This window comes from Oreochromis aureus, linkage group 17 (genome assembly GCF_013358895.1).
Source record: "Oreochromis aureus strain Israel breed Guangdong linkage group 17, ZZ_aureus, whole genome shotgun sequence".
Taxonomy (NCBI): domain Eukaryota; kingdom Metazoa; phylum Chordata; class Actinopteri; order Cichliformes; family Cichlidae; genus Oreochromis; species Oreochromis aureus.
The window spans coordinates 23,574,508-23,591,628 of record NC_052958.1 but is presented as its reverse complement, the minus strand read 5'-3'; the positions used below and the strand labels follow the sequence as shown (position 1 = coordinate 23,591,628).

Sequence of the window (17,121 nt, the reverse complement as noted above, 5' to 3'; positions counted from 1 at the left end):
AAGATAAAGTCATACATACTGTCTGTCTTTCATTTCTTTCGCTCACATATTCTGCAGCTCAGTTTATGGACCCTGATGATGGCTACTATTCACCTGCTTCCAGCATTTCTGTCCTCTAAAACTCAGATTCTGTGTTTTCTAATTAACATCTTAGCTTCGTTCAAAGGTTACACCAATGATTTCTTTCAACACTTTCACTCTAGGTAAAATTTTTTCTGACTTCAGGCCTTATACCTCCATTGTCACTTTGGCTGACAGTTTAACTCGGTTTGCATGTAAAAATTGTAACTGTGAGCTGTGAACACACTTCAGTTTTCTTCCAGCAATACATACAGCATTGTCTGGCTTTAATTATTCATACAGTAGACCTTTGTTCAAACTCTTAGGCCGTACTGTGTCTGTGCTGGTCCTCTGCTGGCTCCACCAGCTTTTTAAACTCCACGTTGACATGAACTTCGACCCCCAGGAGCAGGGCGACCTTCAGCAGGACAAGCTGCAGTTGGCGAATACCTGCAGACAGGAAACGGGAAGTGTTGACTGGATGGCTTGGCTGCTCTGATCAGACAGAAGCAGAATGCTGACTCACTGATGTGGTCGATGGAGCCGGCACAAAACCTTCCATAGAACTTTTTGGCACCGAGGCCCCGCAGGTCGTGGATGGTGAAGGGCCATAAGTGGAGCACGTTGTTCCTGGAGAAGGTGTCCCTCTTCTCCAGCAGCACCACTCGAGCGCCCATGAAGCTCAGCTCCACTGCTGTCCGCAGACCGCAAGGCCCTGCGCCAATGATAACACACTGGCCAGCGAGAGAGGAGACAACAGATGATCAGACACATTCTTCTTTTTTTTTTTTTAAACCTTAAAGTAAAGCCTTATATCAACAGTTCAAGGTCACATCACTTTAAGACCAAAGACCAAAAACCAAAATCTGTGAATGCTGTTTTCATTTCTCTGCCATGAACAGTCAATCTATAAAGTAGTAAGGTGATCCTAATAAAATGACCGAGTAACATGTCTTAGTATGTTTGAACCGAAGCTCCTGCTGTGTTTTTTTAAACACGTACAGTCACATCGCTGCAGGCTCGCGCCCTCTGGTACTCCTCCTGCGCCCCCCTCCGGTCCAGCTTGGCCCACAGACCATTCGCCCTCCAGTAGTTGAGGCGGCGTTTAATCGGTCGGTACAGTGGCCTTTCGGCAGTGCTCGGGTCCAGCTGCAGATGTTCACAAAGCTGGCTGAAGGAGCGCATTGCCGCCCTGCAGGTTGATGCTGATACAAATTCATCAAACAGCTCCTGAGCTTGGCATTCTGGGAAAGACTGGTCTTCCATGGTGACCCCTGAGGCTGCAGGGCACCATGGGAAGGATGTCACCTGCTGATGATGTCACCTGTGATCTCCAGCTCGCTTTCTGTCTGGTGAAAGGACAGGAAGTGGAATTACAGACTATGATGCCTAATTGCAGATAAAAGCTTAAAATTTGAGGCGCTGTTTGTGAGGTTTGTATCAGTGTAGTACTTCCTATGGCTCACCCCCAATTACAAATACAGATACAGCCTGAGACAGTACAGAAAATACTTACTGATTCATGGTGATACTTAAAGTGCAGGTACCAGAAAACAAAGGAAAAACACTTGGATGCTTTAAAGGAAAGCAGAACTCTCACAATTTTTAAGTCCTGAGTACCTTTTTGTTATTTTAGAGGAACTTTGGAGTACTTCAGAGGTAGGTGGGAAAAGTTTCTCCCTCTCAGATTGTAGTTAATGTTACCATTAGTGTTTATATAGTGCTTTCCACAGATACGATTCACAAGAGTCAATGCTTCGTAGAAAACAATTTTAAGATAACAGAAAATTTAACACGTAGATAAAAAGACATCAGTAGTAAGTGCTTTTGGACTCTGTTTTATCCAGTAAGGAGCGAGCGACAGCATTTCGAATTACCTGCAGATTTACTCAGTAAAGACAACAGGAGCACATGAAAGCACCCTAAGCTCCTCTTTAGAAGCTACAAAGCTCAACTTAATGATGTCTCGCAGGTGGAAAAACATGATTTAGTGAGGTGTGGGTATTGAAGTAGTGATAAGTATTGGGGTGACATTAGGAAAAACAAATATTGTTTATCGTTTTGAAAATAAAGTCTAAATGTTGAGAAAAGATGTTTCAAGAAAAACTGCTACAGCTGCTTCCCCTCTATAAAACGCCTCGTGTAGATGAGTCACTGAAACAAACTGATCAGCCGTCCTGTGATACAACATCTATCCCGTTTACTGCACAAGGCTGTGACCATCGATGAGCTTACGTCTGTTGGATTTTGTGTAAAGCTGACCAACTCTTCAGGGTCGTCATGCTGATCGTGTGCCAGAGCTGAAAGATAAATCATTTTCTTCCTTTAACTAAAACTGATACTGAAGTACGACCTCACTACCTCAGAGGGTACAGCAGCCGTGGCGCTTTGTCCTGAAACAGCTGTAATCTATACATTTTCCGTTTTTTTTTTCTAAGAATAGAATTATGTCTTTAATCTCAAAACTGTGAACAATATTTTTTTTTCTTAATGTGGTCTTAATACTTCTTTATACTTCTTTGTGTGAGACGCGATTTAAACCATTTTACCTGAAATGCTCACAGAGTCGGCTCAATCTGATGGTCAGCTGTGTCGCGTGCAGAGCTGAGGTCCCGTTGTGCATCCAACACCTTTTAAAGTGTGATCTGACATTCTGAGCAAAGCGGTTTGGTGGCGTGCTTCCTGACTGTTAACAGGTAATTAAAGTTATTGTAAATGGGACGTCAGCAACAGCGCTCTGGAATAAAAGAATTTGCTTCCACTGCCGGGTGCACTCTGTCGTCGTGACAACCTGGACTTAATGTGACAGAGCAGCTGAAGGAAAGGTGTGACGACCTGGATGGAGTCCAGACCCCCTGCTGATAAACTACTGCTACACCGAGGCTGCGTTCACAGACACTCAGACGACTGCTGAAAATAACACAGCAGCTCTACAGACATGGCACTGGAAATTAAAACTAGAAAACCCTTTTTGTTCAGCTCTGTTTGAATTTCAGAATAAAACATCAATAAATAATCCATTAACCATTTCAGCACATAAATCAATAAATATGTTTTTAAAAGTGTTCACTGCAGAGACGTCAAACCATTCAAACAGCAAAACCTCAGATCACTGAAACTGATCAGATTATTGATCATCATCTCAGAGCGAGTTAAATGATAATGATGTCGCTGTGTTGTAGTCACATGACCAGCCGTCAGCCTGAGTATGTGTTTGAAACAAAGAGGCTCACAGAGCAAGCCTGTCAGTACCAAGCACCAACACGCACATTTGTCTGCCTCTGTGAGGACCCTCAGTGACACGATGCTTTCATAACCTAAACTGTCATGACCTCTGACCCCTGAGGTGACAACCTCACAAAGACAGACAAACAGCAGCAGATCTGAACGTGTTTCACTTTACTGGATTTAACACAGAGGAGAGTAATTGATTTATTAGTCTATTGATTATCTGTGCTTCAGACGGACAGCTGAGAGTGAGACCACAGTTTGATGTTTAAATAAAGTTTGAGTCAAAGATCTGAATGAAAGTGAAGACGATCTATCAGCGGCAGTTTCTTGATATCCGTTTGGAGTACTTTGTCTCACTCTGTTCACCGTGCAGTAAATATTTCAAACTGACCAAATAGACATCGAGCTGCTCGGTTTTCTTTCTCAAGATTCAGCATCATCTTGTTCTTTATTCAGTTGAGTGTAAAACACGCTTACAGCAAACTCTGAATCTTTCTGCAGCCTTTTTATTTGCAGCTCAACTCTACGGCACTCAGAAAAACTCAACCCCACCACACACACACCTGTGACTCAAAAAATAAAAGTCTGCTTTTACTTCCTGTCTGCAGACTGAATGGAAACGGACAGAAATGTACTCACATCTCAGAGCTGCCAGCCGCCTGCTGCTCGCCTCCGACTGCTGCTGCTCCCCAGCACACACTAATCCACTTTAATCACACAGACACACTCCTGTCAGTGTGGTCAAATGTCCTCACAGTGTCTGAAACTTATAAAGCTGGTCAAACAGGCGCACTGACACATACAGTGTGTAGCTGAGGTCAGGGGGCGTTGTTAGATTGGGGCAAGCCCCGCCCCCTGACTGTCAGACAGAGAGCAGATCCTGATGGTAATCTGGGAGTTAACAAGCTTAACGGGAGCTGAGCAGCAGCCTCAGATCATCTTTGTTAGTGATGAAGTAGAGTTCATCACTGAGACATTCATCACATCGCAAGGATCAAACATGATTGGTCATGTGACCTCAGACTTCATAGGTGTAAATAACACCATCACTAATAATTAGCCCCACAGGTACAGAGACAGGAGCTCATGTGGGAACCTATCAGCAATCACGTGATCACTCAGACAAGGACTGCAGTGCAGAAACTGTCCTGACATCATCAGGGTCTGTGTGAAGAATCTTAAATAACCCCATTTGTCACCAAGCAGCTCTCTGTGTGACGCCCTACGATAAAGGCTACGTGAACGTCACAGATCAAACCATCTTTTACTCTTAGACTGCTTACCTGAGATTTGCAGCCAAACCTCCACCATCATCAGATAAAAGGCTGTGTGGCTGTTTATTACAAATTACAAAAAACATTAATTTTTCTCATATAATGTTGTTATACAAAAACCACAGGTTTCATGTTATACTATCAATCATGGGGTTGAAAAATGTTCCTAGGCTGTAAACAGCATGCAGCTAGTAAGAACCAACATGAGCAACATGAGTGAGGATGAGAACAGTTAAAGGACCCGTCTCAATATGCGTACTTGTGCGTTCTTGCGGTCTCAAGTACGCAAGTACTGTTCCAATTCAAAGTACAGTGGTCCCTTGCTATACCGCAGTTCACCTTTCGCGGCCTCACTGTTTCGAGTTTCTTTTTTAATGCAGTTTTGTTCTGCATCCTGATTGGATGTAGAACACTTGGATGCTGGCCTAATCTCTGCATTTCGTTTGGAAATTTTCAGCTATCTCTAAAGGTTCTGATATAAATCAGTTTGGTATTTTTAATAGCCAGTTGTTCATACAAATCTTATACTGTCCTATATAATGTTTACAAACCTTAAATTATTTTTACGTTTCTATGTACATTAATTTTTAATAAAGCACCTGATTGTTTTGCTGTCATTTTTCCCTCCTATAAAGGCTTTTCTTTGCTTGAATTATTATTACATTAATGCAATATTTAATGTTTTATATTTTAATCAAGGGACAAGTGAGAAAACGTGGGCTCTCATTGCGTGGCGGGTGGAAAATGAGAGCCTTTTTACAGGAAGAAGAAATTCCTGCAAGACTGGATGGGAGTAAGTACTGATTTTGGCTGGTTTTGCTGCTCCCCGTGTTCTAGGGAAGGATTAGAGGAAAACATCTTATGATAACTAGCTATTGAAGTGACAGTGCCACATTCTTTTCTCTCAGGAACTTTGTTAGCTCTTCAGGCCTGGCCATAGCAGCCAAGCAAGCAAAAAAGAAGTGGAACAATCTGAAGACCAAATACAAGGTAATGTACCTGTTTCTATCTGATTCCTTAGATTGGTTTAAAAAATACTTGTTTACCATTCCTTAAATGCAAGGCCCTGTTTTGTTTTGTTTTTAAATAAAATGTAGTTTGCAATTTAATAAGACAGTCAGTGTAACTGTGATAATATAGCAATTAATACATATTTTCAGGAGCTTAAGGACCCACCTACAGGCAAGGGTGTAGAGGAAGGTAGCCTGACTGCCTCCACCTGGCAGTGGTACAAAATGATGGATGCTGTGCTCCAGGGGCAGCACTGAATAAGTCCACCCCTAGTAGTTGCAGCAAACCTGACATCCACTACAGGTGGTGCAGTCAGCACTCCGGCCTCATCCCCTTCTACAGAAGTGTCGAGGAAGAGCCAGAGGAAGAGGCCCAGGGACAGCCAGGCTATACTACAAATTTTAAAAGACCAGGCGGAAAGAGGGAAAAAAAGAGAGAGAGCGGCTCTGGCTAGGGAAAAAGAGAGGGAGAGGGCAGCTACTGAAAGGGCAGAGCGATACATGTCACTATTTGAAAAACTTGTTGAAAATTTTTAAATAAACCACTTTAAATGTCAAAAATGAATTGAGTTTTTTGCTTCATGTGTAACAGGGAAATCTCTTTAGTCAAAGTAAAACAAATCATTTAAACAAGTGTAACACTTACAATAACATTTAACATTGGATTCAACCTATACAACTGTGAGCACACGGTTCACGGTTGAGGTTTATAAAAATATACAAAAAAAGAACACTAATGCACACTATTTACAATTTGAACAAATAAAGATGGTTTTTAACTAATTAACGTAATTTAACTAATAACTAACACTAATTAGTAAAAACATATGATTTGAATGTAACTTTTTTTTTAACCAACAGGCAGCTATTGCTTGTGGCTGCCTACATATCTGTTTGAGCATGACTACATCTTACAAATGAAACCTTTACCTAGATGTAGTTATGTTCAAACAGAGATGCAGGCAGCTGTTCAGGAGCAGACAGTTGTGCAGCAAGCCTGGTTCGGATACAAGTTCCTGAAAGCTCCCTGTCTGCGCCTGTGCCTTCTGTTTCGGCTTCTGGTCCTGCTTGTGCCACCCCCTCCTCCTCTCCTTCTTCTTCGCCGACATCATCTGTTGCCAAACAGATATTGTGGAGGATGAAGCAGGCCCCCACAACTTTGGGAGCAAACAGAGGCTGAATCTCAAGGGCTCACAAGAAGATGGAGCGCCAGCATGTTTTGAGGATGGCTGTATGTTTCTGGCCTTAGCATGGTGCCGATTGAACCTTTCAACTTGAGCTTTAAAAGAAAAACAGTACATACTACTCTGTGTTTGTAGGTGTAATGAAAAGGGAATTATGTTCTTACTTGACACAGGCTGACGATATGGGGTCATTATTGCCACTGGGTGCTTAAGGCATGGGTATCCTCCATCTCCCAAGAGGAAGATGCCTGCTGGTGGATAGAGGGCCTGTTTGTAAATTGGAGATCTTCGCAGTACAAGTGCATCATGCACAGATCCGGAATTACCAATGTACACATCTAGGAATGTACCTTTGGAGTCACAGATGCCCTGAGCACAGCAGAGGGGAACAGTTTCCTATTGATGTAGGACCTCTTATGTGGTTCCCCAGGTGGACGAATCCAGATGTGGCATCCATCAATTGCACCAGCTGTGCAATAGAATGCCTCATTGCCGGCAAGGCATGCAAAACCTGCCCCAACCTCCTCCATCTCTTCTGCCTTGGGGAAATGAATCGCTCGGTGCAGAATGGTCATCATTTCCTCTGTGACACTGTTGCCACCGGCATGCCAAAGATGTCTGCCGTCACTCTGTATGAGGCTCCACAGGCCAGCCAGTAAATGGTTACAAGCGCCTCAATTTCATGTTTCCGTGTTGTTTTTCCCAGGTGAGCATTTGCACAAGCATGTTGATGCTTGGTGTTAAAAGTCTGAAGGCTGGTTTGAGGTCAGCTAAAGCAAAGAAAATTGAAAGGATGGGGACACTGTTATTTATTTGTGTTTATATTTTTGCTGGGCTTTTTCCTGTTTTAAAAAAAGAAAAAAGACACTTAAAGTATTTAAACAGATATGGATTAGTTTTTTTTATATATATTTATTGAACAGTTACTGAATTATTTATTGTTATTTTTAGTATACGTCATGTGGAAAGTAAAACTTGTTTCAGTACTGCTCAGTGATACTTTTGTTAAACTGTATAGGCTTTATAGTATTGATCTACCACCATAAGATATTATACACAGCAAATGCGACCTTTTCTCTAGATTTGGGAGTACATGCATAGAAACACCAGGCTATTAGTTATTTTAAACAGTGTACTGAGTCAAGAAGGCCATCAAGGCATGTCTCCTCCCCCTCATCTTCATCCTGGCTCTTCTCTCCCGGATCAGTCTCCTCAGTTGCGCTGCTTCTTCTTCAGCCTTAAGGTACAGAATGCCGGCAGCAACTGCGAGATGCTGCCGGCACCACAAACCACCGATACCACAAACTATTCCCGCGATTTCCCGCCGGTGGCTCTTTATATAGGCGCACATATTGCTATCGTGCAGGTAAAGTAATTTATAGAATATTTTCATGTATTATTTTTCAATGAAAGCACACATGGTAAAGTTTATATATAATTTTATTGTATTCTTTATAGATATTTGAGCGGCCGATCCAGACGGACTCCCGTACTTGAGAATTGAGAAAGGCTCATGCTTGAGAGGCTGCTCATGTCACACCTGCGGCGAGGCTGTATCATTTGTCCTGAAGGTGGCGCCAGAGGAAGATCATTTGCATTGCACTCACAGGATTTATTATATGTACAGTGGCTTTTTAGGACATCCAGCCCCGCCTGTCTATAGAGTAATGTTCTCATTGAATTCAGAGTTTTATATGATCAAAGTAAAACATGACATCTGTAACATAAAGGAAAGAAAAAAAAACATCCACAGGTAGAATATCTCACACAAACACTTTGTTCCCCAGTTGGAGTTTATTAATCAGCATACAGAATTACTGTTAGAGCCTACTGTACTACTAACATACTTCTGGATATGTTTATAAAATATAATTATTATTATTTGCATACGAAAAGCCAGAAATAATGTTACATTGTTATACTGTTGAATCTTTTAAGCATAAAGTCACAGCTGATTCATGTGAAGTGCAGGAGGAGGTGAAAGATAATCCTACAAAAACCAGAGAAACCGAGCTCAGAACTGGCCTGACAACCTGAACAATGTAAGGTTTCCTTCACTGATGCTAACAAACTCATTCATTCCCTTTGAGCTGTTAATGAAGGCACAGCAACACCTGAGGTCAGTAACATATTTAAAGTCTTTACACATGTAACCAAAATAAAATAACAAAGAGCAGCAGTTTGTTCGGAGACACCATCAGGAGTTTTGCTGAAAAAATCCAAACAAACAAACATGTCAGACGACGGCATTTAGACATAAGAAAAAAGAACGAAGTTCATGCAAAATCACATTCTCACCAGCAGAGCTCGTCCTTTGGTTTCTATCGGCATCAGGAAGTTTCCTAGAGCGCAGAGCACACAGGCCACAGCGAACGGACAGAGAGCCAGAATCACCGACCGAGACATCAGCACCTGAAGTACACACAGAGCAATGATAGACTGGACCAAAAACTTGAAAAGTCTGATCATTAAGCAGGACAGCAAACGCACCTGAGCAATGAACGGAGCGATCATTCCTCCGATCCGACTGAACGACGTACAGAAACCCATCCCCAGAGAGCGCGCCACCGTGGGGTACACCTGAGAAACCAAAACACCTGTCACCTCAGACCCGGTCCTTAAAAAAATGCACCGTAGGAGACTGTGAACGTACCTCTGCCGTGTAGATGTAAACCACATTAAAGTTCATGGAGACCAGAGACCGCAGCAGAAACAGCAGCACCGTGAAGCCAAACCTGCACGACCAAAACAGACCAGATGACATCATAAACCTGGACCGGCTCTAATGAGATGACATCATAAACCTGGACCCGGTCAGAGGGGTGTGTGGGGCTCTTACATAGTGGAGCAAATGTTGAGTATCATAAAGAAAAAGGCTGCTAGCAGCTGCAGTACGGTCAGAGTCATCTTGCGTCCAAACACGTTAAGCAGAGCGATGTTTGCTGGGACCACTGGGAGGACAGAAGAGAGGAGTCAGAGTAGACCTGATCCGGGAGCAGCACAGCAGCAAACCTTCACATCACATTTTGGGAACTATTCTGCAGTGTGGCTGAAAAACTGATGAACAGAAAATTCTCTCGATGCGTTTCGCTGACGATGACTCACATGCGACCTCTCCAAGGCAGCTGATAAGCAGAGTCTGGTAGTCACTGTACCCAAAGGGGATGCAGTAACACAGTCCGTCCTCATGGCGATGTTTGACCTGATGCTCTTTGTCGGCATCGATCACACACAACAGGTTCTTCTCCAACAGCTCTGAACTGCTCAGCACTGAGCCGTAGTATATAAACGATGCCACAAACCTGACAGTGAAACAAATGAAAGTTGGTCCTGAACAGGTCCAAGAAGGATTATACACACTGGGTATAACAACCACATTCAATGACTTCTACAAACCACGGATGTCTTTATGGTTGGAAAAAAAAAGCTGCTGGGAGCATTTTAAGTTGTCTACGAAATGTTTCTAGAAATGCTTGAAACACTTCATAGACAACTTTTGTTTGTATAAACTTAGTACTTTAAATCTCCCTATTTGGCATCCAATCAGAAGACATAATACGGTATTCTCTATGCCTATACCTTACTATGTTTTAATATAAAGCACTCATACTTTGTGATTTGGTTTCCTTAAAGAATACTGCTGGACAGTTTGAGTTTTTCATGACTATTCCTGTCTGTAAATGTAACCTGTGCAAACCTCCAGTTTGCTTTCACTGGATCTTTTGCTTTTATCTGATAATTTGCTCATTTGGTGTCCTTTTACTGTGAAGGCTATGTAGCCTGCTTTTATTAAAACACTAAAAAATAAAATACCATTACCATGAGTACCAGAGCAGTACAGATGTCCTCCTGAATGATGGGCTGAGCAGAATTCTCCAGCTGCCTCTTTCTCTCTGAAACATACAGGAACATTCACACCAAATATCCTATGACTGAATCCAGTGATACCCTCAACTCAGTTCAACTCAGTTTTATTTATATGGTGCCAAATCACAATGGCAATCACGTCAAGCTGCTTTATATTATAAGCCACCATCAGGACATCCCTGTGAATTACACATACTGCCCTGTGTAGTGTTTTTCCAGCAGACTGTTATCACAAACTTTAAGATAAAGCAATTTTGAAATGTTTTTAATCATTTTAATAGCAAAACATTTTCAGGAGCTGAAAGATTCACTCAGCACTTTCAGGAAGATCAATACACTTATTTCAAGTCTTACTCACTACACTTAACGCACCGTAACGGGCTCCACGAGTCGTCCTGGCGGAAGAGAAGCTCGGTTCATTTTAGCAATCCAGTGCAGCGTTTTCATGGCAGCCTCAGTCTTTCCTGCTGATACGTTGTAACGAGCCGACTCAGGAATAAACTGATTTGAATCAATACAGACAGAAACAGCAGTCAGCCTGGGTTCACGAGCCAGAATACATCCACCAATCAGAAACTCACATTAGCCGCGATGAGATTATTGTGGCAACTTAGTCTTCCCCAGCTTATGCTTTAAGTGGCACTTCATGTGATTTCTACTAGTTTAGTGACTCCGCTTCTCTTTTTTGTTCACCCCTCTCCTTTTAGCACTTTTAGTTTAACAACCAACAACCTAAAACCTGGCAAACTAGTTCAGAACCTCCAAATCATCCCTTCTTTTAGTAACTGTGAATGATTACAGCAAGACTTAAACATCTTTGAAAACCTCTTTAGGAATCTTTGATTCTTTGTTTAATTTGCCACACTGAATGTTCATATGTGCATTTATTTCTAATCTAATGATCACAGCACTGCTGCACAGGTTAGGATGGACAGGTGAGGAGCACATCTCACCTTAAAGAGGAAGATGAGGATGATACTGGGCGTGACAGAGATCCGTATCATCCACCTCCAGCCCAAAGTTGGAACCACCAGCATACCCAGAATGATGATAAGCATGGAGCCCAGCATCCAGAATATCTGACACACAAACACAGAGCATGCTGGGAGATCTGAACTGATGACATCACACCATACAGGTAACTAAGGTGAGTTTGAAGATGCCTTTAAAAACCCCATGGGAGAAAAAACAAACGACGTGACGTGAGCTGAAGCTGTTACCATGACAGGTATTAAGCATTAAAATGAGGCTGGCAACAGACCATTATCTGTGATTTATGATATGTGTTTTAGAGACGGACTCTGAGCTTTGCTGCTGTCGACTTGTGATGTTTTGTATTTGCTGGACATCTAAAACTTTATCGTTCTCACATCTCTTTAAAAACAGAATATTATCTCCACAAGACTGTGATTAATAACTGTGTGTATACACTGACTCCTGTTTCTTTGATGTCTTGCCTTAAAAGATAACAGACCTACTCATGTTTTATGTTTTTATCTTTTATGTTGAGCATGTTGAGTTTCCATGTAATATGATCTCTTCAGAAATAAAGCTGCTATTGCCCATGATTATTATGAAGGTCAAATAAAAACACTGGATTTAACCCTGTGAGGTCCTCAGTGATAAATCGCAGCAAAAATTTCTGGCACAACTTCACCTGCTTCCAAGGTGCATGGAGAGGATAAAGAATTCAAAAAGCAGGAACTCCAGCAACACTTGAGGGAAGAAGAACAACTTTAATAATTGACCAACGCGTTTCGGCTTGTGGCCTTCATCAGTGATAGGCACTAGAACCCTCTCAACTTCTGTGCTATCACAAATATATGATTTCCAAAACATGAGCTTAGACATGAGGATTAGAGCAGAGTAAGGAAGGAACTGCAAGCGAAATAACAGCTGGTGACAGGAAGTAGGTGAGCCCTCAGTAAAACTTTTATCAACTTCCAGGTAAGCAATAAAGGCAACGACCAACAGAGTAACAAATACTGTTGACTGATATACAGCGGTGGGTTACCCAGGCAACCTCAGCCTGTAATGTCTGATAGCGACCAACGTCAGTGATAAAGTGATGCTGATGATCGCTTCCTGTGTGGACACTCATTAGGACCTCTGATGTTTCGCTCTGTGAGGTCTCCCAGATGGAGCAGGTGGTCAACATGATTCTGACTTCCTCGTCTTTATTTTTGTGGAAACCAGTGACACTCAAAGAAAGGATGAACTCACGGTGGCCAGAGGCAGCAGGATGGCTCGATACTTCGCCGGGATGAACTCGGTCTTCAGCACAAACCTGAACAGAGACGCTTTCATTTAGAGCAGCCACTGAAGCTTACCACCATCCAGCCAATCAGACTGCAGGATGTTCAGCGTAATGTTTGTGTGTGTGTGAGCTGACCCCTGCGACACTCCTGCGACGCCGCAGCCCACCATGGCACGCAGGAAGATGAACCAACCGTACGACGGTGCGAATGACGTGAGCAGCGAGAAGTACGCACTCCACACGAAGCCACCGACCACGACCTGGATCACACACACACACCAGCAGTCAACCAATCAGTGCACAGACTCCAACTGAGACCTGGCGTGTCGGTTGTTTCTGACCTTCCAACGTCCGTATCGGTCGGCGATGTATCCTCCCAACACTCCACAAACCATGAAGCCCAGAAAAACCATCTGAGGACACAGAGAGAAGAATTGCAGCACTTTCATATAATCATCACGTTACTGAGCTCACACGCCTCTGATGTAATGACACAAGAAGCTGCTCTGCTGACTGTGAACGTGATCGATCAGTGAGACCTGTTCAGAGCTGCTGACCATATAAATTCAAGCCATGCTAAAGAAAGCACCACTGAGGTGAGGGTTACCCTCTGAGAGTTAGAGGTTTCAGCCTAACTGGTTGACGCAAATTAATCGATTAATCAATAAATTATCAGCAGATCAGTCAGTGTGCTGTGACTCACAGTGGAGACGAGTGCCACCTGCCAGTCTTCCAGACGCCACTCACATCGAATCTCCGGAGAAACCACAGCTAACAACATGATCTCCATCGCCTCCACGATCTGCGCACACACACGAGCACACACACAGAGTGAGTACCCTGATTATTTTAAATACTCTGAGTATTTTGCTGCTGAGCATAAACCTTGACTCACGTTGGAGCTCCCCATGATGACAAACAGCAGAATGTGAAAACGCCCGAAGCCGATTTTCTCCACGGCATCCTCCACTGTGAACGTTTTATCTGCTGCAAGAATCAATCAATACATCAACTAACATCACCACCTTCCTCTTGCTCAGAATCGCTGTGACAGACACCTTTAATTTCATAATGAGGGAAATGAGGTGGTGAGAACTAGTTCTTCTGAGGTGGACTGATACGACAGTACAACAGTTGAGCTTTAACCTCCTTTCAGAGGACTTGAGTCCCAGCATGCTCCTCTCCTCCTCTAAAAGGACCACCTGATCCTGGTTCCGTTGGAGGTTTCTTCCTGTTCAAAGGGAAATCTTTCTCCCCACTGTCTCCTCTGCTGCTCACAGCTGATTCACTGTGAGTCTTTACCTTTCAGAATAAAGCATTGTCATGTGACTTCTGTTGTTAAGTGCTTTATGAATAAAGCTGGACTAAAATGAAGCATAAAGAAGGTCTTTGTAGTGAAACTGACTGTTAAAACCTGCCCATGGCAGAAACCTTCTGTGCTTCTCCTGATGCTTTTGCAGTTTTTGCAGACAGGTTCATTCACAATAACATCACAACCTTTTTAGGAAACATTTCAAAGGGCCTCATAGGACCCTCCAACGTTTCCAAGGGCATCACAGGACCCTCCAACGTTTCCAAGGGCATCACATCTTCTCCAGATGTTTGATTATCGATTATCAGACTCACCATTGTTGCTGTTCTTGCTGTCCTGCTTGTCGTCGGCAGGTTTCTCCTGCAGTTCCACCTCCTGCAGATAGATGGAGCTCACCAGCTGAGTCTTCATAGAGTCACTCATCCTGAAATCAGACGTCTTCCTTTCAGCTGAGGTTCAACCGTCTGCAGAAACATGAGCCAGAACATTTGTGAGCAGAGCTTCAGCTTCATGCAGCACCGCTGATTTTAATCCGGCTTTTAGTAAACCGAGTCTTCATTTCATCGTTTATGTTAAAATCATATCTGTGGCAATGCTGCAGGCTTCTTCAAACACTCACTCATGGTTAATTCTGTTCAGTTTATTCAATTCTGCAAAATCAAATACAGTGAAAGACAGGACAAAAAACATGCTGTGGAAGAAAGTCAAAGAGCTCTATTAACACAGAAAAACTCAATGCATCATGGGAATCCACCAGCAGCCTACACCTATTGCAGTATAACTAAGGGAGGATTCAGGGTCACCTGATCCATCCCTAACTATATGCTTTAGCAGAAAGGAAAGTTTGAAGCCTAATCTTGAAAGTAGAGATAGTGTCTGGCCCCCGAATCCAAACAGGAAGCTGGTTCCACAGAAGAGGGGCCTGAAAACAGAAGGCTCTGCCTCCCATTCTACTTTTAAATACTCTAGGAACAACAAGTAAGCTTAATCTACAATTGTTTGGTTTTACCTTTCAGTGGGTCTACAGTCTACAGAGCACTGCAGTTCATCCGATGACTTACAAACACCACTGAGTCCTTCAAAAGTAAAAGTCCAAAAGTATTCAGACTACAACGCTACTGATCACCTTCTCCATCAAACTGATTGATTAATCGCCTCCAGAAAAACATGAGATTGAACAGACTGATCAGTGAGCTACTGCCAATCAGAGTTCAAACGAGCAGCTGATTTATGGGTTTTAATCCAGTTATTAGTAAACAAAAGTTATTGTCAGGCTTACTTTGTCACATTCTCTGAAGCTTTTTTAAAATCATTTTGTTCTCACGAACACAGATTGTGCTTTATTCACAGGGGAGGTGTGTTAGTTTCTCTGTGAAGCTGAGGTGGAGAAACTGAAGTAGGTGTTGTAACAAAGTGATTTCCAATGTTTCAATGTTTGTTTGTTTTTTATGTGTAATGTCTTTACTTATATTGGTAAACAGACTGTAGTGAACATGATTTAGAGATGAATTATATATTAAATTATGTTGTAAGTATGAATCTGTGTTATTATACCTGCTTTATAACCAATCCAGTCCTTTTTGGCCTCTTAAAATATCTTTATTGAACTACGTCGTTATATCTGCTGCCATCTTAACCAACTGTCTCTTGAAAAAACACACTTTTAATGTCAAAGACTTATTAGCTGGATATAACAAGAGTGTTGTTGGTGGCTCAAGACGACTTGAGATCATTTATGAGGGACACATTTGACATATGTTTCACATATCATAGGCCAAAAATCATTTACACCAATACAAGCAGTCATTTTTTGGCAAATAGCATGAAATTACTGCAGATTTCAGGCAGACGATTAGTTTTTTGGACTACATGTAAGAAATCCTCAAACCTTAAAGAAACAAGCATACAAACTCTCGAGGAGGAGATTTATTTTAACAGACATGTTAATCCTTCTTTAATGAACTGGACGGAATCGTTTTGAGCCCAGTCAAAGGTAAATGGTCCTGACGTGTTTTCTTTCATATGTGAAACAGGGAGGAGAAAATAAACTTTAAACCGGCAGAAATTTAAACGTAGTTTGGTTGAAAGATATTTCCGGTGATTCTCGGGAAGAACCGGCGCGATTAAAACAGAGTGCGAGATTTATTGTGACTACAGCCACTTCAGCTTCGTGTCAGCTTCACCTCTCAGACAGGAACCAACAGCAGAATCGAACCCTTAAAGTTCTCTCTCAAATGAAACCAGTACTCACACAGATGTTGAGTTTCAACGCTAAGGCCGCCGGCGAGGTCTATTTTCATCCTGTAGCAGGTCACAGCCCGACAGGTAGGTCAACACCGTAGCTGTTCACCTGTCCAGGTGTTTCAGGAAGTGCTGCCGTCATCAGAGAGCCAGCCCGGGGGGAGGGGTAGGGAGCTTTGTGTGCAGGGAGGGGTTAGGTTCCGCCTATCATCAGCTGAGTGAAGAAAAAACAAACAAGAGCCTCTTCACAACATTTAGCGTCACAATGAGAGACAGGAAGTCAGAAAATGAAACAATATGGTCAAAAACAAGATGAATAATTTAATCTCAGAACAGTTCGGCCTGATAGATCTCAACCCATCACACATTCCTCTGGAATATTTTCACTTTATGAAAGTTAGAGCACAAACATTTAAACTTTAATCCTGAAGCTCCCCCTGTTGGCACTGAGAGTAATTGCAGACAGATCCCTGCAGTTCCTCTGAAGTCCAGCAGTGGCAGCAGTGAGTCAGTGCCCGTAAACTCCCATGTTAAAACTTTGCAGCAGAAATAAACATGCTTAAAGCCTGATACACAAACTCATCATGTCTCTATAGATAATTTCCTCCTTTATAACAACTCCAAGGGGGGAGGATGGGTCCTAAACTCACCTGTATAAATCAGGGGGCGTGGTCTCTTTGACTGG

The 17,121-nt window shown here is 42.6% G+C and overlaps 2 protein-coding genes across 11 annotated transcripts in view; both read right to left on the bottom strand.

Annotated features, from left to right (window-relative positions):
• Positions 1-4,070, bottom strand: part of mical3b (microtubule associated monooxygenase, calponin and LIM domain containing 3b) — a 21,908-nt gene extending 17,838 nt beyond the window's left edge. For 6 of the 9 annotated variants that reach the window (XM_039600602.1, XM_039600604.1, XM_039600605.1 and 3 more), the window contains exons 1-4: positions 3,931-4,061; positions 1,063-1,409; positions 587-794; positions 394-510 (exon numbers count right to left, since the gene is read on the bottom strand). In XM_039600602.1, coding sequence (XP_039456536.1) covers positions 394-510; positions 587-794; positions 1,063-1,326 — 589 coding nt within the window. In that variant the 5' untranslated portion in view covers positions 1,327-1,409; positions 3,931-4,061. Of the gene's footprint in view, positions 1-393; positions 511-586; positions 795-1,062; positions 1,410-3,930 lie in introns of all 9 variants that reach the window. The other 3 variants (XM_039600609.1, XM_039600610.1, XM_039600603.1) reach the window with 3 other exon arrangements.
• Positions 4,071-8,522: 4,452 nt separating this feature from the next.
• On the bottom strand, positions 8,523-16,589 carry svopl (SVOP-like). Of its 2 annotated transcripts, none has more exons than XM_031731570.2 (16): positions 16,447-16,589; positions 14,510-14,659; positions 13,779-13,870; positions 13,587-13,685; positions 13,225-13,296; positions 13,019-13,143; positions 12,850-12,913; positions 11,580-11,705; positions 10,999-11,127; positions 10,579-10,652; positions 9,865-10,061; positions 9,599-9,710; positions 9,413-9,494; positions 9,250-9,339; positions 9,058-9,171; positions 8,523-8,968 (listed from the first exon to the last, which is right to left on the bottom strand). In XM_031731570.2, the coding sequence occupies exons 2-16, from the start codon at positions 14,616-14,618 to the stop codon at positions 8,957-8,959; spliced, it is 1,497 nt and encodes a 498-aa protein (XP_031587430.1). In that variant the 5' UTR covers positions 14,619-14,659; positions 16,447-16,589; the 3' UTR covers positions 8,523-8,956. The 2 variants fall into 2 exon arrangements, with proteins under 2 accessions (XP_031587430.1, XP_039457237.1); XM_039601303.1 differs by having other exon boundaries at positions 13,779-13,867.
• Positions 16,590-17,121: the final 532 nt, after the last annotated feature.